At 58.7% G+C, this 21,165-nt stretch overlaps 3 protein-coding genes across 5 annotated transcripts; all 3 read right to left on the bottom strand.

The window, feature by feature from the left end:
* Window positions 1-3,004: 3,004 nt before the first annotated feature.
* On the bottom strand, window positions 3,005-5,426 carry LOC100066253 (lymphocyte antigen 6H). The gene is made up of 4 exons (XM_001917047.6): window positions 4,698-5,426; window positions 4,488-4,544; window positions 4,108-4,233; window positions 3,005-3,785 (listed from the first exon to the last, which is right to left on the bottom strand). Exons 2-4 carry the CDS (start codon window positions 4,537-4,539, stop codon window positions 3,550-3,552), a joined length of 414 nt encoding a protein of 137 aa, XP_001917082.1. The 5' UTR covers window positions 4,540-4,544; window positions 4,698-5,426; the 3' UTR covers window positions 3,005-3,549.
* Window positions 5,427-10,170: 4,744 nt separating this feature from the next.
* Window positions 10,171-12,612, bottom strand: LOC138915060 (lymphocyte antigen 6H-like). 2 transcript variants are annotated; one of them, XM_070221980.1, is made up of 4 exons: window positions 11,859-12,612; window positions 11,659-11,715; window positions 11,292-11,417; window positions 10,171-10,970 (listed from the first exon to the last, which is right to left on the bottom strand). In XM_070221980.1, exons 2-4 carry the CDS (start codon window positions 11,708-11,710, stop codon window positions 10,729-10,731), a joined length of 420 nt encoding a protein of 139 aa, XP_070078081.1. In that variant the 5' UTR covers window positions 11,711-11,715; window positions 11,859-12,612; the 3' UTR covers window positions 10,171-10,728. The 2 variants fall into 2 exon arrangements, with proteins under 2 accessions (XP_070078081.1, XP_070078082.1); XM_070221981.1 differs by having other exon boundaries at window positions 11,869-11,965.
* Window positions 12,613-17,356: 4,744 nt separating this feature from the next.
* LOC102148752 (lymphocyte antigen 6H) lies at window positions 17,357-19,541 on the bottom strand. Of its 2 annotated transcripts, none has more exons than XM_005613331.4 (4): window positions 19,045-19,541; window positions 18,845-18,901; window positions 18,478-18,603; window positions 17,357-18,156 (listed from the first exon to the last, which is right to left on the bottom strand). In XM_005613331.4, the coding sequence occupies exons 2-4, from the start codon at window positions 18,894-18,896 to the stop codon at window positions 17,915-17,917; spliced, it is 420 nt and encodes a 139-aa protein (XP_005613388.1). In that variant the 5' UTR covers window positions 18,897-18,901; window positions 19,045-19,541; the 3' UTR covers window positions 17,357-17,914. The 2 variants fall into 2 exon arrangements, with proteins under 2 accessions (XP_005613388.1, XP_005613387.1); XM_005613330.4 differs by having other exon boundaries at window positions 19,055-19,200.
* Between the last annotated feature and the right edge of the window lie 1,624 nt (window positions 19,542-21,165).

Below are 21,165 nucleotides of genomic sequence, written 5' to 3'. Positions count from 1 at the left end.
TCCCACAGCGATGCCTCGTCCCTCTTTCTCGGACTTGGGGAAGTTACCACCCCCCTCTCAGCAAAACACTGCCCTTCTCTCCAGCTCAGGTGGTGAAGGGACCGGCGGGAGACGACCGTGGCCCCTCTGCTCCCCTGGCTTCTACAAGGAAAACTGGGGTGGATGTGCGGGCTCACACCCAAGCCCCTGAACTGGTGGGGGCAGCACCACAGGCCCGTTGCCTCTGCCCCAGACCGGTATGAGACTCAGGCACTTGACCACTCCCCGTGGCTCAGTTTCCCCACCTGTGAAGGGGAGGGCCAGCGTTGGTCTCCAAGGCCCTGTTGACCCCACCATGGCGATCCCTGTGGGGTTCCCAGAGCCACACTCAGAGTTCCCGGGCAAGGGCAGCTGTAATGAGGGTGGCAGGGGCTTCTCTCTGGAAGATGTGCCTGGGGGACCTGGGGAGGAGACGAAGCTCTGATCACCACAGTCCCACCGGGAGGAACAGGGTCCTGTGGGGTCAGGGAGCCTCTGAGCTTCAGGGTCACCCTGGGGGACAGGTGCTCAGAGGGGAAGAAAGCGTGAAAGATGATGAAGGGAAGGAAGAAGCCAGGTCCCCTCCCCTGCCGCCACCACCACCTCTGCTGAGGGTGTCCTGGCAGCGCAGCACCCACACGGGCCCTGGACAGATGCCCCCGATGGAAGGTCCTGGTGTGGCTCCCAGCAGGCATGGGAAGGGGGGCTGTGAGGCAATGGCCTCCTTTGATGGCCCTGCTGAGGTTTTCCCACGGCAGCCGGGGCACATGGACGTGGCAGTGCTGGGTCAGAGGAGCCCCTAGAAGTGAAGACACCCCCGAAGGCCCCAGCACTGCCTGCCCTGCCAGGAGCCTCGCCTGCGGACTTGAGGCCGGACCGTCCCTGTTGGAATGTTTCTGTGAAAATCTAAAGCGTCGTTTGGACTTTGAAGTTTTGGGACACCCCCTTCTCTGCATCGTCACAGGACTCCATACAGTTCTTGGTAAAGCCCAGAAACCCTGAGGGAGGAAGCAGACGGAAGTGGAGAAGGAGAAATCACTCTGAGGCCCTCTGCCCCTGGGGTCCCCCTCCGCTCTCATTCTCCTGTACCCAAGGGCCCCCCCGGGGATGTCTCACAGGAGCTGCCCCCAGGCCACATGACGGGGACACTGAGGCAGGTCGAGAGGGTAGTGAGGTCAGCCCCCAGAGCCCTTGCTCCAGGCCAGGAGGAGTCCAGGCACCTGGCTGGACAGGACGGAGGAGTGAGGGTGGGTCGGGTAGACACAGGGGTCTCAGGGCTGAGCAGAGGAAACAGGGGGCTTCCAGGCCCAGTCTGGGGACCCCATTCAGGGTGGGCGGTGGCACGTGGCCCCTGGCCGTGGCAGGCTTTCTCCAGGGGAGCCGGGGGCTCTCAGGCACTCGTCCTCACCCGTCAGGTTGAGGGACCCACCACCACCCTGACCCCCACAGATGCCAGGACGCCCTGCCCGCAGCCCTCACCTCCCTCAGCCAGCTCCGTGAACAGCAGTGCCGCCCGCAGGCTTCAGCTGGCCTCTGCATGCCTTGCTCCAGGCCACAAGAGACAGATTCCGTAGCCCCGGCCTGAGGTACCTGGAGGTCAGGCGCAGGCGGGCCCCCCAGCCCAGCCCCATGAAGGTGGGACCCACTCCCACTGTGGCTTTGGCCGCTGCTCCCTATCCCCCTCCAGGGGGTCAGGAGAAGGCGGCTGGGGGCGGGCTCCCTCCCCTCTGTGTGAAGAGCTTCCCTTCGCCCCTCTTAGGCATCCCTCCAGTGCTGGGGAAAGAGCCCCCCTTCCTCAGAAACGCACCCTGCCCCTCCCCCACCTGCCCTCCATGGACCAAGGGGCATTTTCTCTTTGCTACCCTTAGGGGACAGGAATCCTGAAGCCAGTGTTCCCCAGTCAGGGGTAATTCCTCTCAACCAGGGGGCATTTGGCAATGTCTGGGACATTTTTGGTTGTCATGACTCAGGGAGGGAGGAGACCTGCTGGCATCCAGGGGATAGAGGCTGGAACCCGCCCCCACTGCCTGTGGGCTGCTCTGCCTGGATGTTCCAGTGGCCCCCACACTCGGCAGCCCCAGCCTTAAGCTCAGCATCCTCCAGAGTCCCCATTCCGAGCTGAGACCACACTAGTGGCTCACTCTAGCCATTGTCCTTGATGGAGCCCTGTGAGTGGGTGGGATCACCATTCAGAGCCTTAGATACCCCTAGACTTAAGTTAGCTCTAGGTACGCAATAAACCAGCATGAGTGGAGCAGGGTTAGAGATCAAAGGAAGTGTCAGCTTAAGACTGAAGGCAAGGACAGACCAAATCCATGGTGAGAGGAGCCAGGGCAAGACAAGACCAAATTCTTGATGATATGAGGCAGGTCAAGACAAGACCAATACCAAGAACAAGAACAAGAACAAGGCCTGGGCTGCACTGACCAAGGCCCACTAGTGGCTGTGATGGGCACCAAGCCCCAGCAAGACACGCTCAGGCCACGGTGTGGCAGTGTTTGGATGGATGCTGATAGCAGCGTCCTGTGGCCTGGGGCAGCCCCGAGCTATGGGGTCACCCTGGGTGCAGGCGCTCAGCGGGGAAGAACGTGTGAAAGACGATGGAGGAAGGAAGCGGGCCAGTCCCCCTCCGCTACTGCCACCACTGCCTCTGCTGAGGGTGTCGCAGCAGTGCAGCCCCCAGTGGGCACTGGACAGATGTTCCCCAAAGGAGGGTCCTGGTGTGGCTCCTGGCAGAGGTTCAGAGAGCAGGGAGTGTGTGTCAGAGCAAATGCTTCATGGGGGGCAGTGGGGGCCATCCCCCCGTGTGCGAAGCTGGCCCCTCCAGGATCTGCCCCTGCCCCTAGCCCCCTGGCCATCAGAGCTCGTGGCCGAGGGAGAACCAGGCTGCCCAAGAGGCTTCCTCGGAGGCAGGTGGCAGAGACCCCCACACGCACTCCCCCCGACCTCCCCACCGTGGGGCCGAATGGCATGTGAAGAACAGGAGGGGGGCTGAAGAGCATTTATTGTCTACTGACTGCCGTGGGCGCTCTGCAGAGGACCCGCTGGAGGGGCTGTGGGCTCCGCTGTCCTAGAAGCCCCTGTCCAGCCGGGGCTCGGCAGTCTCTGCATCTTGAGTCTGTGGTTGATTGATGGTGTTCGCAAAGTGTGACAGGCCTGTTGGCATAGCAGGGCGGTGGGCTTGGGGCTGGGGCTGGCCAGATGGGTGGGCAGGAGTGGCCGAGGGTCAGCAGAGGGTGGAGGCTGCCCGCGTCCTTCCCTGGGCCTCTGGGTCCCAGCTATAGCAGGAGGAGGAGTCCAAGCATAGCCTACGCTTGCGAGAACTCATGGGTCTGAGCGTGTGTGTGGATGCGTGTGAGCGCATGCGTATGAGTGTATGTGCATGTGAGTGACTGCTTGTGCGTGTGTGTACATGTGTGTGCATGTGCATGAGAGAGCGAGCTTGAGGTGGGAGCTGCTGTGAATGCCACATGGAAGTACGATCAGTAAGGATGCTCCCCCCTCAACTTGGTGTCTGAGTCCCAGGGGTCCTCACAGCCGGGCCCAGAGGAGGGCAGGCCCCAGGCTGAGCAGGAGCCCCCCAGCCAGGGCCCAGAGGCTGCGCGCCACCTGGGCCACCCCGTTACAGAGGTCCTTTTCACAGCAGGCCACATCCCGCACTTCTAGGTTGAACGCTGGGTTGGATAGATTCGAAATCTGCTGCATCGCCTGGGAAGCTTCCTGGCAGGAAGGGGCACAACCCTTAGCGTGTATTGTGCCTGTCTCCCCTGTGGGGGAGAAAAGGAAATGCCGGATGTGGGAGGCCCCCCAGTTCCCTCTGACCTCTGGGGTTGTCCCTTATCGCCCTCTCCCCAGGGCTGCTTGGCCCTCCATTCCTCTGCTGGGAGGCCCATCCCGCCCCACCAAGCCCCCACAGCCTCTGGAGGCTAGCCCCTCTTGTACAGATGGGGACACTGAGGCAGGCCAGTGAGGGCCCAGGTGACACGGACACTGGCCCCTGCCACACTCATACTCCTTCCATGAGGCCAGGGGGAGCCTCAGAGCAGAGCCCCCTGAACCCACCCCCACATTCTGATCCTGGGAACTCACCAGTGGCCGTGGTGAATGTCATGCTGCCCTTGTAGCAGACACTTGGTGTCGGGGCACATGAAAAGATAAGCTGGCACTTGTTGATGTTCTCAACATCAGCGCAGCTGTAGCACCGCAGGCTCAGGGCTGAGACCAGAGGGGGACACAGGTCAAGCTCAGATGGCAGAAAGGCTGGATTTAGACCCCCACAGACCACAGCCACAGCCCACATTGGAGCGTGGCCTCTGGGCCCCTGCATAGGAACTGTGGCCCCTTCCCGCCTTCTGGGGTTCTGGAGGACAGACTCCCTACATGCTCACACACAGCCTCTCACAGGGGATGCCACCCCATGCCACCCCATGCCTCCAGGACAGGTCCCTGCCGGGTTCCCTGGGACTCACCTTGCTGGGAGCACAGCAGCACGGCCAGCAGGACCAGATGGATGCCTTTCATGGCTCCTGGAGATGGCACAATTCCAGTGGGCCCCTTTAGGGTGCTCCAGGTTCAGGCTCCTACCCTCCTCCCGAAACCCTGACCCTCCATTGCTGACCCCTCTGCAGGCCTCCCCCAGCCCCCTGTGCCAGCCAGGTGGCTCTCCCACCTTGACTCACCTGCTAGCTTCAGCCTACACTCAGGAAATCAGCATCTGGAGGCACTTCCTCATCGGCTCAGAATATATCCCCTTGCACCCTTGTGCCCCACCCATGAGAACTGGGGGAGGGCGGGTGCTGGGCTGTGTGTCTCCGCCGTTTGCAAGGATTCTAGTGGTCAGACTCTACCCGGGACCATTAGTCGTTAGTCACAGGCCAGGAGGGCGGGCGTGAACTCCGGGCCTGCTGGGAGGGGCTGATTGGCAGAAATCCTGCTTCCTTCTCACTGAGGAGCAGTTGCCTTGGGGAGATCCCAGGAGGAAGCTCGGCGGTCTCCAGTTTCCAATCGCCCTTCAGAGGCCTCTCTGAGGCCGCCGGCCCCCTCCTCAGAGCTGTAAAACTGAGACCTGTCAATGTTGGTCCTGTCTGTCCCCTTTCCCTTCTCTGGGCTCCCAGTCCCAGTCCTCTCCTGGTGTCCTCCATGCACCCCCACCCCTCTGTGCGTCCTTTGTCTGCCCTTGGTGTCAGGGTAACGCTGGCCTCACAGAGTGAATTCGGAAGTGTCCCCGCCTCTTCAGTGTTCGGAAGAGTTTGAGGAGCATGAATGTTTATTCCTTTTTAAAAGTTTGGTGGAAGCACCAGTGAAGGCACCCAGTCCTGTGCTTGCTTTCTTGGGAGGTGTTTGATCCTTACTAGTTCCGGTCATCCCTGGTATGCAGGGGGATCAGTTCCAGGGCCCCTCCTGGTACCAAACTCTGCGATGCTCAAGCCCCTTATATAGAAGGGCGTAGTGTTTGCACACGACCTACGCATATCCTCCCGTGTCCCTGACATCATCTCCAGAGTACTTATAAGAGCTGATATAATCTAACTGCTGTGGAAATAGTTGTTATACTGTATTGTGTGGGGGATGGTGACAAGAAAACGGTCTGTACACGTTCCGTACAGATGCAGCCATCGTAAGCCTTTCGCTCCTTGGATGCTGAGCCCATGGATACAGAGGGCCCTCTGTATGTGTCTATCAGATTTTGTTGTTTGTTTTTTTAAATTTATTTTTAAGCCTTTTTTTTCCTTCCTCCCAAAGCCCCCCAGTGCACAGTTGTATATTCTAGCTGTAGGTCCTTCTGGTTCTGCTATGTGGGATGTCGCCTCAGCATGGCTTGATGAGCGGTGCTAGCTCTGCGCCCGGGATCTGACCTGGTGAAACCCTGGGCCGCCGAAGTGCAGTGCGGGAACTTACGCCACTGGGCCACTGGGCCGGCCCCTGTCTCCCCTCGCCCAGCCCCTTTTCCTGTTTTACTGGGGGACTCGATGTCTATGAAGTAATGGATATCAAGCAATCCATTAAAGTCGCACACCAAACTCATCATTACTCGTACTTTTACTCTCAGTTCAAATTTATAATTTTCACGGTTTTACATCTTGTAGGTAGAACCTTAGCTTATTTAACTACTAAACCCAAAAAGAACAAAAATGTATGCTCACGTTAAATCAAATGCTAGTAACTCAGAGGACACAGCCTTTTTCACTAAACCAACAATATGAAGCTAGTCTTACTTACCAAAGATTTACCCAAATTATGTGAACTTCAACAGCATTTGGGTGGGCTTTGATATTTGTGAGAGTTTCGGGACGATCTCACGGATATAAGCACTTATTTACGTCTAAGCCGACCAGAGCAGAGAAGTCAGCTTTCAGGAATTTCATTAATGGATTTGATAACACCATTCAGAGGTCGGGAGACACCACGCACAGTGCGCTCGTACACACACACACAGAAAGACACGGAGAGCTCCCCAGCCTTCAGGCCAACGCATCAGCCGTGAGTCAGGCACAGACACAGGAACACGAGACCTGTAGGTTTCTGTAAAGAGCGGGCTCTCCCCTTTGCCCCGTTCTCTATTTTTATCTGAATTGTGTTTCCGGGAGAGGACACGATGTGGGTCACCTGCTCCATGTGAGGATCAGAGTCCCCACGTTTATGGAGGGCGTGGTTGAGATTTCCTTTGCCCTGGTGTGCAGGCCTGTGGGGGCTGTGGACAGCCCTGTTGTAACGACTCCTTCCAGTCCTCGACCAGACCAGTACTCTGAGGGGAGATCACTGCCCATTGGTGGACATGGTGGGCGGTGACATGTGCTCCTTTGTCTAAAGAGAGGTGACTCGCTGGTCCAGACTGTGGCAGTGTCTTCTGTTCTGCTCTGTTCTGCTTCTTTGACAGCATCCCGAGCACGGCATCTACCCCCAGGGAAGCCAAGCCCGATCCAGTCGGGGTCTCCTCCTGTGGGGACCGTGTGCCTCCCCCGGGAGCCTCCCCGTCCCAGCATCCATCTCCCTTGCCGGCTGTGATGAGGGCCTTCCCGCAGGGGATGTCCCTGGAGCCATCGGCGGTCTGGCTCTCTTTTGCTGGCAGACAGCCCTGTTCTTGCTGGCATTCTGGGCCTCGCAGGCTGCAGGAGGAATGTGTCTACACCCAGCCCGTCTCTGCACTGCCGCAACCCCCTTGTCCATTGTCGCCCACAGCGATGCCTCGTCCCTCTTTCTCAGACTCGTGGAAGTTACCACCTGCCTCTCAGCAAAACACTGCCCTTCTCTCCAGCTCAGGTGGTGAAGGGACGGGCGGCAGAGGACCGTGGCCCCACTTCACCCCTGGCTTCTACAGGGAAAACTGGGGTGGATGTGCGGGCTCACACCCAAGCCGCTGAACTGGCAGGGGCAGCACCACAGGCCTGTTGTCTCTGCCCCAGACCGGTATGAGACTCAGGCACTTGAGCGCTCCCCGTGCCTCAGTTTCCCCACCTGTGAAGACAGGGGCCAGCCTTGGTCTCTGAGGCCCCGTCGACCCCACCATAGCGATCCCTGTGGGATTCCCAGAGCCACACTCAGAGTTCCCGGGCAAGGGCAGCTGTAATGAGGGAGGGAGGGGCTTCTCTCTGAAAAATGTGCCTGGGGGACCTGGGGAGGAGACGAAGCTCTGGTCAGCACAGTCCAACTGGGAGGAGCAGGGTCCTGTGGGGTCAGGGAGCCTCTGAGCTTCAGGGTCGCCCTGGGGGACAGGTGCTCAGAGAGGAAGAAAGTGTCAAAGACGATGGAAGGAAGGAAGCAGCCAGGTCCCCACCCCTGCCGCCACCACCGCCTCTGCTGAGGGTGTTGCAGCAGCACAGCCCCGACATGGGCCCTGGACAGATGCCCCCCATGGAGGGTCCTGGTGTGGCTCCCAGCAGGCATGGGAAGGGGGGCTGTGAGGCAATGGCCTCCTTTGATGGCCCTGCTGAGGTTTTCCCATGGCAGCCGGGGCACATGGACGTGGCAGTGCTGGGTCAGAGGAGCCCCTAGAAGTGAAGACACCACACCCCCGAAGGCCCCAGCACTGCCTGCCCTGCCAGGAGCCTCGCCTGTGGACTTGAGGCCGGACCGTCCCTGTTGGAATGTTTCTGTGAAAATCTAAAGCGTCGTTTGGACTTTGAAGTTTTGGGACACTCCCTTCTCTGCATCGTCACAGGACTCCATACAGTTCTTGGTAAAGCCCAGAAACCCTGAGGGAGGAAGCAGACGGAAGTGGAGAAGGAGAAATCACTCTGAGGCCCTCTGCCCCTGGGGTCCCCCTCCGCTCTCATTCTCCTGTACCCAAGGGCCCCCCGGGGATGTCTCACAGGAGCTGCCCCCAGGCCACATGACGGGGACACTGAGGCAGGTCGAGAGGGTAGCGAGGTCAGCCCCCAGAGCCCTTGCTCCAGGCCAGGAGGAGTCCAGGCACCTGGCTGGACAGGACGGAGGAGTGAGGGTGGGTCGGGTAGACACAGGGGTCTCAGGGCTGAGCAGAGGAAACAGGGGGCTTCCAGGCCCAGTCTGGGGACCCCATTCAGGGTGGGCGGTGGCACGTGGCCCCTGGCCGTGGCAGGCTTTCTCCAGGGGAGCCGGGGGCTCTCAGGCACTCGTCCTCACCCGTCAGGTTGAGGGACCCACCACCACCCTGACCCCCACAGATGCCAGGACGCCCTGCCCGCAGCCCTCACCTCCCTCAGCCAGCTCCGTGAACAGCAGTGCCGCCCGCAGGCTTCAGCTGGCCTCTGCATGCCTTGCTCCAGGCCGCAGAAGGCAGATTCTGTAGCCCTGGGAAGGCTCAGCCTTGGGTACCTTGAATCAGGCACACAGTGGGCTCCCAAGCCCAGCCCCATGAAGGTGGGACCCACTCCCACTGTGGCTTTGGCCGCTGCTCCCTATCCCCCTCCAGGGGGTCAGGAGAAGGCGGCTGGGGGCGGGCTCCCTCCCCTCTGTCTGAAGAGCTTCCCTTCGCCCCTCTTAGCTATCCCTCCAGTGCTGGGGAAAGAGCCCTCCCTCCTCAGAAACGCACCCTGCCCCTCCCCCACCTGCCCCTCCCCCACCTGCCCTCCATGGACCAAGGGGCATTTTCTCTTTGCTACCCTTAGGGGACAGGAATCCTGAAGCCAGTTTTCGCCAGTCAGGGGCAATTCTCCTCAACCAGGGGGCATTTGGCAATGTCTGGGACATTTTTGGTTGTCATGACTCAGGGAGGGAGGAGACCTGCTGGCATCCAGGGGATAGAGGCTGGAACCCGCCCCCACTGCCTGTGGGCTGCTCTGCCTGGATGTTCCAGTGGCCCCCACACTCGGCAGCCCCAGCCTTGAGCTCAGCATCCTCCAGAGTCCCCATTCCGAGCTGAGACCACACTAGTGGCTCACTCTAGCCATTGTCCTTGATGGAGCCCGTGAGTGTGTGGGATCACCATTCAGAGGCTTAGATACCCCTAGATTTAAGATAGCTCTAGGTACGCAATAAACCAGCATGAGTAGAGCAGGGTTAGAGATCAAAGGAAGGGTCAGCCTAAGACTAGAAGCAAGGCCAGACCAAATCCATGGTGAGATGAGCCAGGTCAAGACAAGACCAATACCAAGAACAAGAACAAGAACAAGAACAAGGCCTGGGCTGCACTTACCAAGGCCCACTAATGGCTGTGATGGGTACCACGCCTGGGCAAGACACGCTCAGGCCAGGATGTGGCCGTGTTTGGATGGATGCTGATAGCAGCGTCCTGTGGCCTGGGGCAGCCCCGAGCTATGGGGTCACCCTGGGTGCAGGCGCCCAGCGGGGAAAAACGTGTGAAAGACGATGGAGGAAGGAAGCAGGCCAGTCCCCCTCCGCTACTACCACCACTGCCTCTGCAGAGGGTGTCCTGGCAGTGCAGCCCCCAGTGGGCCCTGGACAGATGTTCCCCAAAGGAGGGTCCTGGTGTGGCTCCTGGCAGAGGTTCAGAGAGCGGGGAGTGTGCATCCGAGCAAATGCTTTATGGGGGGCCGTGGGGCCACCCCCTGGTGTGCAAAGCTGGCCCCTCCAGATTCTGCCCCTGCCCCTAGCCCTCTGGCCATCAGAGATCATGGCCGAGGGAGCACCGGGCTGCAGCAGGTGTCAGAGACCCCCACAGAACTCCCCCCGACCTCCCCACCGTGGGGCCGAATGGCATGTGAAGAACAGGAGGGGGGCTGAAGAGCATTTATTGTCTACTGACTGCCGTGGGCGCTCTGCAGAGGACCCGCTGGAGGGGCTATTTGCTCCGCTGTCCTAGCAGCCCCTGTCCAGCGGGGGCTCGGCAGTCTCTGCATCTTGAGTCTGTGGTTGATTGATGGTGTTTGCAAAGTGTGACAGGCCTGTTGGCATAGCAGGGCACTGGGCACCTGAGGCTGGGGCTGGCCAGGTGGGAGGGCAGGAGTGGCCGTGGGTCACCCGAGGGTGGATGCTGCCCACCTCCTTCCCTGGGCCTCTGGGTCCCAGGTGTAGCAGGAGGTGGAGTCCAAGCATAGCCTGTTTGTGAGAACTCACGGGTCTGAGCAATGTGTGCATGTGTGTGAGCGCATGTGCGTGAAAGTATGTGCACACGTGTGCCCGCATGTGCATGTGTGTACACGTGTGCATGTGCACGTGTGTGAGGTGTGTGAGTGTACACATATGTGTGCATGTGAGCGAGCTTGAGGTGGGAGCTGTTGTGCAGGCCACCAGCAACTGCGATCCTCCTTGGTGTCTGGGTTCCAAGGGTCCTCACAGCAGGGCCCAGAGGAGGGCAGGCCGCAGGCTGAGCAGGAGCCCCCCGGCCAGGATCCAGAGGCTGCGCCCCACCTGGGCCACCCTGTTGCAGAGGTCCTTTCCACAGCAGTCCGGAGCCCACAGTTCTAACTTAGACCTGTCCTCTGAAACCATCTTCTCCACCAGCTGCTCCATCATGTCATAAACGTCATCGCAGGAAGAGCCACAACCCTTAGAATGTAACTTGACCACCTGCCCTGTGGGCAAGAAAGGAGACGGCTGGCTTGGAGGCCCCCCAGTTCCCTCTGACCTCTGGGGTTGTCCCTCATCGCCCTCTTCCCAGGGCTGCTTGGCCCTCCATTCCTCTGCTGGGAGGCCCATCCCGCCCCACCAAGCCCCCACAGCCTCTGGAGGCTAGCCCCTCTTGTACAGATGGGGACACTGAGGCAGGCCAGTGAGGGCCCAGGTGACACGGACACTGGCCCCTGCCACACTCACACTCCTTCCATGAGGCCAGCGTGAGCCTCAGAGCAGAGCCCCCTGAACCCACCCCCACATTCTGGATGCTGGGAACTCACCACTGGTCTTGGTCAAGGTCCTGCCACCCTTATAGCAGATGCTCGGTGTGGAGTCACATGAGATGGTGGTCTGGCACTTGCTGACGTCCTCTTCTTCAGTGCAGTTGTAGCACTGCAGGCTCAGGGCTGGGGTTTGGCAGGGACACAACCAAGCTCCAACAGCAGGAAGCTGGGTTTAGACCCCCACGGACCACAGCCACAGCCCACATTGGAGCGTGGCCTCCAGGCCCCTGCATAGGAACTGTGGCCCTTTCCCGCCTTCTGCGGTTCTGGAAGACAGCTCCCCACATGCTCACACACAGCCTCTCACAGGGGATGCCGCCCCATGCCCCCAGGACAGGTCCCTGCCGGGTTCCCTGGGACTCACCTTGCTGGGAGCACAGCAGCACGGCCAGCAGGACCAGATGGATGCCTTTCATGGCTCCTGGAGATGGCACAATTCCAGTGGGCCCCTTTAGGGTGCTCCAGATTCAGGCTCCTCCCCTCATCCCCACGCCCTGTTCCTTCATAGCTCACTCCTCTGCAGGCCTCCCCCAGCCCCCTGTGCCAACCAGATGGCTCTCGCACCTTGAGTCACCTGCTAGCTTCAGCCTACACTCAGGAAATCAGCATCTGGAGGCACTTCCTCAGCGGCTCCGAAAATATCCCCTTGCACCCTTGTGCCCCCCCCACCGTGAGAACTGGGGGAGGGCGGGTGCTGGGCTGTGTGTCTCCGCCGTTTGCAAGGATTCTAGTGGTCAGACTCTACCCGGGACCATTAGTCGTTAGTCACTGGCCAGGAGGGTGGGCGTGAACTCTGGGCCTGCTGGGAGGGGCTGATTGGCAGAAATCCTGCTTCCTTCTCACTGAGGAGCAGTTGCCTTGGGGAGATCCCAGGAGGAAGCTCGGCGGTCTCCAGTTTCCAACCGCCCTTCAGAGGCCTCTCTGAGGCCGCCGGCCCCCTCCTCAGAGCTGTAAAACTGAGACCTGTCAATGTTGGTCCTGTCTGTCCCCTTTCCCTTCTCTGGCTCCCAGTCCCAGTCCTCTCCTGGTGTCCTCCATGCATCCCCACCCCTCTGTGTGTCCTTTGTCTGCCCTTGGTGTCAGGGTAACGCTGGCCTCACAGAGTGAATTCGGAAGTGTCCCTTCCTCTTCAGTGTTCGGAAGAGTTTGAGGAGGGTTGATGTTTATTCCTTTTTAAAAGTTTGGTAGAAGCACCAGTGAAGGCACCCAGTCCTGTGCTTGCTTTCTTGGGAGGTGTTTGATCACCGATCCTTCTCCTTACTAGTTCTGGTCATCCCTGGTATGCAGGGGGATCAGTTCCAGGGCCCCTCCTGGTACCAAACTCTGCGATGCTCAAGCCCCTTATATAGAAGGGCGTAGTGTTTGCACACGACCTACGCATATCCTCCCGTGTCCCTGACATCATCTCCAGAGTACTTATAAGAGCTGATATAATCTAACTGCTGTGGAAATAGTTGTTATACTGTATTGTGTGGGGGATGGTGACAAGAAAACGGTCTGTACACGTTCCGTACAGATGCAGCCATCGTAAGCCTTTCGCTCCTTGGATGCTGAGCCCATGGATACAGAGGGCCCTCTGTATGTGTCTATCAGATTTTGTTGTTTGTTTTTTTAAATTTATTTTTAAGCCTTTTTTTTCCTTCCTCCCAAAGCCCCCCAGTGCACAGTTGTATATTCTAGCTGTAGGTCCTTCTGGTTCTGCTATGTGGGATGTCGCCTCAGCATGGCTTGATGAGCGGTGCTAGCTCTGCGCCCGGGATCTGACCTGGTGAAACCCTGGGCCGCCGAAGTGCAGTGCGGGAACTTACGCCACTGGGCCACTGGGCCGGCCCCTGTCTCCCCTCGCCCAGCCCCTTTTCCTGTTTTACTGGGGGACTCGATGTCTATGAAGTAATGGATATCAAGCAATCCATTAAAGTCGCACACCAAACTCATCATTACTCGTACTTTTACTCTCAGTTCAAATTTATAATTTTCACGGTTTTACATCTTGTAGGTAGAACCTTAGCTTATTTAACTACTAAACCCAAAAAGAACAAAAATGTATGCTCACGTTAAATCAAATGCTAGTAACTCAGAGGACACAGCCTTTTTCACTAAACCAACAATATGAAGCTAGTCTTACTTACCAAAGATTTACCCAAATTATGTGAACTTCAACAGCATTTGGGTGGGCTTTGATATTTGTGAGAGTTTCGGGACGATCTCACGGATATAAGCACTTATTTACGTCTAAGCCGACCAGAGCAGAGAAGTCAGCTTTCAGGAATTTCATTAATGGATTTGATAACACCATTCAGAGGTCGGGAGACACCACGCACAGTGCGCTCGTACACACACACACAGAAAGACACGGAGAGCTCCCCAGCCTTCAGGCCAACGCATCAGCCGTGAGTCAGGCACAGACACAGGAACACGAGACCTGTAGGTTTCTGTAAAGAGCGGGCTCTCCCCTTTGCCCCGTTCTCTATTTTTATCTGAATTGTGTTTCCGGGAGAGGACACGATGTGGGTCACCTGCTCCATGTGAGGATCAGAGTCCCCACGTTTATGGAGGGCGTGGTTGAGATTTCCTTTGCCCTGGTGTGCAGGCCTGTGGGGGCTGTGGACAGCCCTGTTGTAACGACTCCTTCCAGTCCTCGACCAGACCAGTACTCTGAGGGGAGATCACTGCCCATTGGTGGACATGGTGGGCGGTGACATGTGCTCCTTTGTCTAAAGAGAGGTGACTCGCTGGTCCAGACTGTGGCAGTGTCTTCTGTTCTGCTCTGTTCTGCTTCTTTGACAGCATCCCGAGCACGGCATCTACCCCCAGGGAAGCCAAGCCCGATCCAGTCGGGGTCTCCTCCTGTGGGGACCGTGTGCCTCCCCCGGGAGCCTCCCCGTCCCAGCATCCATCTCCCTTGCCGGCTGTGATGAGGGCCTTCCCGCAGGGGATGTCCCTGGAGCCATCGGCGGTCTGGCTCTCTTTTGCTGGCAGACAGCCCTGTTCTTGCTGGCATTCTGGGCCTCGCAGGCTGCAGGAGGAATGTGTCTACACCCAGCCCGTCTCTGCACTGCCGCAACCCCCTTGTCCATTGTCGCCCACAGCGATGCCTCGTCCCTCTTTCTCAGACTCGTGGAAGTTACCACCTGCCTCTCAGCAAAACACTGCCCTTCTCTCCAGCTCAGGTGGTGAAGGGACGGGCGGCAGAGGACCGTGGCCCCACTTCACCCCTGGCTTCTACAGGGAAAACTGGGGTGGATGTGCGGGCTCACACCCAAGCCGCTGAACTGGCAGGGGCAGCACCACAGGCCTGTTGTCTCTGCCCCAGACCGGTATGAGACTCAGGCACTTGAGCGCTCCCCGTGCCTCAGTTTCCCCACCTGTGAAGACAGGGGCCAGCCTTGGTCTCTGAGGCCCCGTCGACCCCACCATAGCGATCCCTGTGGGATTCCCAGAGCCACACTCAGAGTTCCCGGGCAAGGGCAGCTGTAATGAGGGAGGGAGGGGCTTCTCTCTGAAAAATGTGCCTGGGGGACCTGGGGAGGAGACGAAGCTCTGGTCAGCACAGTCCAACTGGGAGGAGCAGGGTCCTGTGGGGTCAGGGAGCCTCTGAGCTTCAGGGTCGCCCTGGGGGACAGGTGCTCAGAGAGGAAGAAAGTGTCAAAGACGATGGAAGGAAGGAAGCAGCCAGGTCCCCACCCCTGCCGCCACCACCGCCTCTGCTGAGGGTGTTGCAGCAGCACAGCCCCGACATGGGCCCTGGACAGATGCCCCCCATGGAGGGTCCTGGTGTGGCTCCCAGCAGGCATGGGAAGGGGGGCTGTGAGGCAATGGCCTCCTTTGATGGCCCTGCTGAGGTTTTCCCATGGCAGCCGGGGCACATGGACGTGGCAGTGCTGGGTCAGAGGAGCCCCTAGAAGTGAAGACACCACACCCCCGAAGGCCCCAGCACTGCCTGCCCTGCCAGGAGCCTCGCCTGTGGACTTGAGGCCGGACCGTCCCTGTTGGAATGTTTCTGTGAAAATCTAAAGCGTCGTTTGGACTTTGAAGTTTTGGGACACTCCCTTCTCTGCATCGTCACAGGACTCCATACAGTTCTTGGTAAAGCCCAGAAACCCTGAGGGAGGAAGCAGACGGAAGTGGAGAAGGAGAAATCACTCTGAGGCCCTCTGCCCCTGGGGTCCCCCTCCGCTCTCATTCTCCTGTACCCAAGGGCCCCCCGGGGATGTCTCACAGGAGCTGCCCCCAGGCCACATGACGGGGACACTGAGGCAGGTCGAGAGGGTAGCGAGGTCAGCCCCCAGAGCCCTTGCTCCAGGCCAGGAGGAGTCCAGGCACCTGGCTGGACAGGACGGAGGAGTGAGGGTGGGTCGGGTAGACACAGGGGTCTCAGGGCTGAGCAGAGGAAACAGGGGGCTTCCAGGCCCAGTCTGGGGACCCCATTCAGGGTGGGCGGTGGCACGTGGCCCCTGGCCGTGGCAGGCTTTCTCCAGGGGAGCCGGGGGCTCTCAGGCACTCGTCCTCACCCGTCAGGTTGAGGGACCCACCACCACCCTGACCCCCACAGATGCCAGGACGCCCTGCCCGCAGCCCTCACCTCCCTCAGCCAGCTCCGTGAACAGCAGTGCCGCCCGCAGGCTTCAGCTGGCCTCTGCATGCCTTGCTCCAGGCCGCAGAAGGCAGATTCTGTAGCCCTGGGAAGGCTCAGCCTTGGGTACCTTGAATCAGGCACACAGTGGGCTCCCAAGCCCAGCCCCATGAAGGTGGGACCCACTCCCACTGTGGCTTTGGCCGCTGCTCCCTATCCCCCTCCAGGGGGTCAGGAGAAGGCGGCTGGGGGCGGGCTCCCTCCCCTCTGTCTGAAGAGCTTCCCTTCGCCCCTCTTAGCTATCCCTCCAGTGCTGGGGAAAGAGCCCTCCCTCCTCAGAAACGCACCCTGCCCCTCCCCCACCTGCCCCTCCCCCACCTGCCCTCCATGGACCAAGGGGCATTTTCTCTTTGCTACCCTTAGGGGACAGGAATCCTGAAGCCAGTTTTCGCCAGTCAGGGGCAATTCTCCTCAACCAGGGGGCATTTGGCAATGTCTGGGACATTTTTGGTTGTCATGACTCAGGGAGGGAGGAGACCTGCTGGCATCCAGGGGATAGAGGCTGGAACCCGCCCCCACTGCCTGTGGGCTGCTCTGCCTGGATGTTCCAGTGGCCCCCACACTCGGCAGCCCCAGCCTTGAGCTCAGCATCCTCCAGAGTCCCCATTCCGAGCTGAGACCACACTAGTGGCTCACTCTAGCCATTGTCCTTGATGGAGCCCGTGAGTGTGTGGGATCACCATTCAGAGGCTTAGATACCCCTAGATTTAAGATAGCTCTAGGTACGCAATAAACCAGCATGAGTAGAGCAGGGTTAGAGATCAAAGGAAGGGTCAGCCTAAGACTAGAAGCAAGGCCAGACCAAATCCATGGTGAGATGAGCCAGGTCAAGACAAGACCAATACCAAGAACAAGAACAAGAACAAGAACAAGGCCTGGGCTGCACTTACCAAGGCCCACTAATGGCTGTGATGGGTACCACGCCTGGGCAAGACACGCTCAGGCCAGGATGTGGCCGTGTTTGGATGGATGCTGATAGCAGCGTCCTGTGGCCTGGGGCAGCCCCGAGCTATGGGGTCACCCTGGGTGCAGGCGCCCAGCGGGGAAAAACGTGTGAAAGACGATGGAGGAAGGAAGCAGGCCAGTCCCCCTCCGCTACTACCACCACTGCCTCTGCAGAGGGTGTCCTGGCAGTGCAGCCCCCAGTGGGCCCTGGACAGATGTTCCCCAAAGGAGGGTCCTGGTGTGGCTCCTGGCAGAGGTTCAGAGAGCGGGGAGTGTGCATCCGAGCAAATGCTTTATGGGGGGCCGTGGGGCCACCCCCTGGTGTGCAAAGCTGGCCCCTCCAGATTCTGCCCCTGCCCCTAGCCCTCTGGCCATCAGAGATCATGGCCGAGGGAGCACCGGGCTGCAGCAGGTGTCAGAGACCCCCACAGAACTCCCCCCGACCTCCCCACCGTGGGGCCGAATGGCATGTGAAGAACAGGAGGGGGGCTGAAGAGCATTTATTGTCTACTGACTGCCGTGGGCGCTCTGCAGAGGACCCGCTGGAGGGGCTGTGGGCTCCGCTCTCCTAGCAGCCCCTGTCCAGCCGGGGCTCGGCAGTCTCTGCATCTTGAGTCTGTGGTTGATTGATGGTGTTTGCAAAGTGTGACAGGCCTGTTGGCATAGCAGGGCACTGGGCACCTGAGGCTGGGGCTGGCCAGGTGGGAGGGCAGGAGTGGCCGTGGGTCACCCGAGGGTGGATGCTGCCCACCTCCTTCCCTGGGCCTCTGGGTCCCAGGTGTAGCAGGAGGTGGAGTCCAAGCATAGCCTGTTTGTGAGAACTCACGGGTCTGAGCAATGTGTGCATGTGTGTGAGCGCATGTGCGTGAAAGTATGTGCACACGTGTGCCCGCATGTGCATGTGTGTACACGTGTGCATGTGCACGTGTGTGAGGTGTGTGAGTGTACACATATGTGTGCATGTGAGCGAGCTTGAGGTGGGAGCTGTTGTGCAGGCCACCAGCAACTGCGATCCTCCTTGGTGTCTGGGTTCCAAGGGTCCTCACAGCAGGGCCCAGAGGAGGGCAGGCCGCAGGCTGAGCAGGAGCCCCCCGGCCAGGATCCAGAGGCTGCGCCCCACCTGGGCCACCCTGTTGCAGAGGTCCTTTCCACAGCAGTCCGGAGCCCACAGTTCTAACTTAGACCTGTCCTCTGAAACCATCTTCTCCACCAGCTGCTCCATCATGTCATAAACGTCATCGCAGGAAGAGCCACAACCCTTAGAATGTAACTTGACCACCTGCCCTGTGGGCAAGAAAGGAGACGGCTGGCTTGGAGGCCCCCCAGTTCCCTCTGACCTCTGGGGTTGTCCCTCATCGCCCTCTTCCCAGGGCTGCTTGGCCCTCCATTCCTCTGCTGGGAGGCCCATCCCGCCCCACCAAGCCTCCACAGCCTCTGGAGGCTAGCCCCTCTTGTACAGATGGGGACACTGAGGCAGGCCAGTGAGGGCCCAGGTGACACGGACACTGGCCCCTGCCACACTCACACTCCTTCCATGAGGCCAGGGTGAGCCTCAGAGCAGAGCCCCCTGAACACACCCCCACATTCTGGATGCTGGGAACTCACCACTGGTCTTGGTCAAGGTCCTGCCACCCTTATAGCAGATGCTCGGTGTGGAGTCACATGAGATGGTGGTCTGGCACTTGCTGACGTCCTCTTCTTCAGTGCAGTTGTAGCACTGCAGGCTCAGGGCTGGGGTTTGGCAGGGACACAACCAAGCTCCAACAGCAGGAAGCTGGGTTTAGACCCCCACGGACCACAGCCACAGCCCACATTGGAGCGTGGCCTCCAGGCCCCTGCATAGGAACTGTGGCCCTTTCCCGCCTTCTGCGGTTCTGGAAGACAGCTCCCCACATGCTCACACACAGCCTCTCACAGGGGATGCCGCCCCATGCCCCCAGGACAGGTCCCTGCCGGGTTCCCTGGGACTCACCTTGCTGGGAGCACAGCAGCACGGCCAGCAGGACCAGATGGATGCCTTTCATGGCTCCTGGAGATGGCACAATTCCAGTGGGCCCCTTTAGGGTGCTCCAGATTCAGGCTCCTCCCCTCATCCCCACGCCCTGTTCCTTCATAGCTCACTCCTCTGCAGGCCTCCCCCAGCCCCCTGTGCCAACCAGATGGCTCTCGCACCTTGAGTCACCTGCTAGCTTCAGCCTACACTCAGGAAATCAGCATCTGGAGGCACTTCCTCAGCGGCTCCGAAAATATCCCCTTGCACCCTTGTGCCCCCCCCACCGTGAGAACTGGGGGAGGGCGGGTGCTGGGCTGTGTGTCTCCGCCGTTTGCAAGGATTCTAGTGGTCAGACTCTACCCGGGACCATTAGTCGTTAGTCACTGGCCAGGAGGGTGGGCGTGAACTCTGGGCCTGCTGGGAGGGGCTGATTGGCAGAAATCCTGCTTCCTTCTCACTGAGGAGCAGTTGCCTTGGGGAGATCCCAGGAGGAAGCTCGGCGGTCTCCAGTTTCCAACCGCCCTTCAGAGGCCTCTCTGAGGCCGCCGGCCCCCTCCTCAGAGCTGTAAAACTGAGACCTGTCAATGTTGGTCCTGTCTGTCCCCTTTCCCTTCTCTGGCTCCCAGTCCCAGTCCTCTCCTGGTGTCCTCCATGCATCCCCACCCCTCTGTGTGTCCTTTGTCTGCCCTTGGTGTCAGGGTAACGCTGGCCTCACAGAGTGAATTCGGAAGTGTCCCTTCCTCTTCAGTGTTCGGAAGAGTTTGAGGAGGGTTGATGTTTATTCCTTTTTAAAAGTTTGGTAGAAGCACCAGTGAAGGCACCCAGTCCTGTGCTTGCTTTCTTGGGAGGTGTTTGATCACCGATCCTTCTCCTTACTAGTTCTGGTCATCCCTGGTATGCAGGGGGATCAGTTCCAGGGCCCCTCCTGGTACCAAACTCTGCGATGCTCAAGCCCCTTATATAGAAGGGCGTAGTGTTTGCACACGACCTACGCATATCCTCCCGTGTCCCTGACATCATCTCCAGAGTACTTATAAGAGCTGATATAATCTAACTGCTGTGGAAATAGTTGTTATACTGTATTGTGTGGGGGATGGTGACAAGAAAACGGTCTGTACACGTTCCGTACAGATGCAGCCATCGTAAGCCTTTCGCTCCTTGGATGCTGAGCCCATGGATACAGAGGGCCCTCTGTATGTGTCTATCAGATTTTGTTGTTTGTTTTTTTAAATTTATTTTTAAGCCTTTTTTTTCCTTCCTCCCAAAGCCCCCCAGTGCACAGTTGTATATTCTAGCTGTAGGTCCTTCTGGTTCTGCTATGTGGGATGTCGCCTCAGCATGGCTTGATGAGCGGTGCTAGCTCTGCGCCCGGGATCTGACCTGGTGAAACCCTGGGCCGCCGAAGTGCAGTGCGGGAACTTACGCCACTGGGCCACTGGGCCGGCCCCTGTCTCCCCTCGCCCAGCCCCTTTTCCTGTTTTACTGGGGGACTCGATGTCTATGAAGTAATGGATATCAAGCAATCCATTAAAGTCGCACACCAAACTCATCATTACTCGTACTTTTACTCTCAGTTCAAATTTATAATTTTCACGGTTTTACATCTTGTAGGTAGAACCTTAGCTTATTTAACTACTAAACCCAAAAAGAACAAAAATGTATGCTCACGTTAAATCAAATGCTAGTAACTCAGAGGACACAGCCTTTTTCACTAAACCAACAATATGAAGCTAGTCTTACTTACCAAAGATTTACCCAAATTATGTGAACTTCAACAGCATTTGGGTGGGCTTTGATATTTGTGAGAGTTTCGGGACGATCTCACGGATATAAGCACTTATTTACGTCTAAGCCGACCAGAGCAGAGAAGTCAGCTTTCAGGAATTTCATTAATGGATTTGATAACACCATTCAGAGGTCGGGAGACACCACGCACAGTGCGCTCGTACACACACACACAGAAAGACACGGAGAGCTCCCCAGCCTTCAGGCCAACGCATCAGCCGTGAGTCAGGCACAGACACAGGAACACGAGACCTGTAGGTTTCTGTAAAGAGCGGGCTCTCCCCTTTGCCCCGTTCTCTATTTTTATCTGAATTGTGTTTCCGGGAGAGGACACGATGTGGGTCACCTGCTCCATGTGAGGATCAGAGTCCCCACGTTTATGGAGGGCGTGGTTGAGATTTCCTTTGCCCTGGTGTGCAGGCCTGTGGGGGCTGTGGACAGCCCTGTTGTAACGACTCCTTCCAGTCCTCGACCAGACCAGTATTCTGAGGGGAGATCACTGCCCATTGGTGGAC

Source organism: Equus caballus, chromosome 9 (genome assembly GCF_041296265.1).
Source record: "Equus caballus isolate H_3958 breed thoroughbred chromosome 9, TB-T2T, whole genome shotgun sequence".
In the NCBI taxonomy this organism is placed as follows: domain Eukaryota; kingdom Metazoa; phylum Chordata; class Mammalia; order Perissodactyla; family Equidae; genus Equus; species Equus caballus.
The sequence above is the reverse complement of the archived record's forward strand: the minus strand, read 5'-3'. Positions and strand labels throughout refer to the sequence as shown.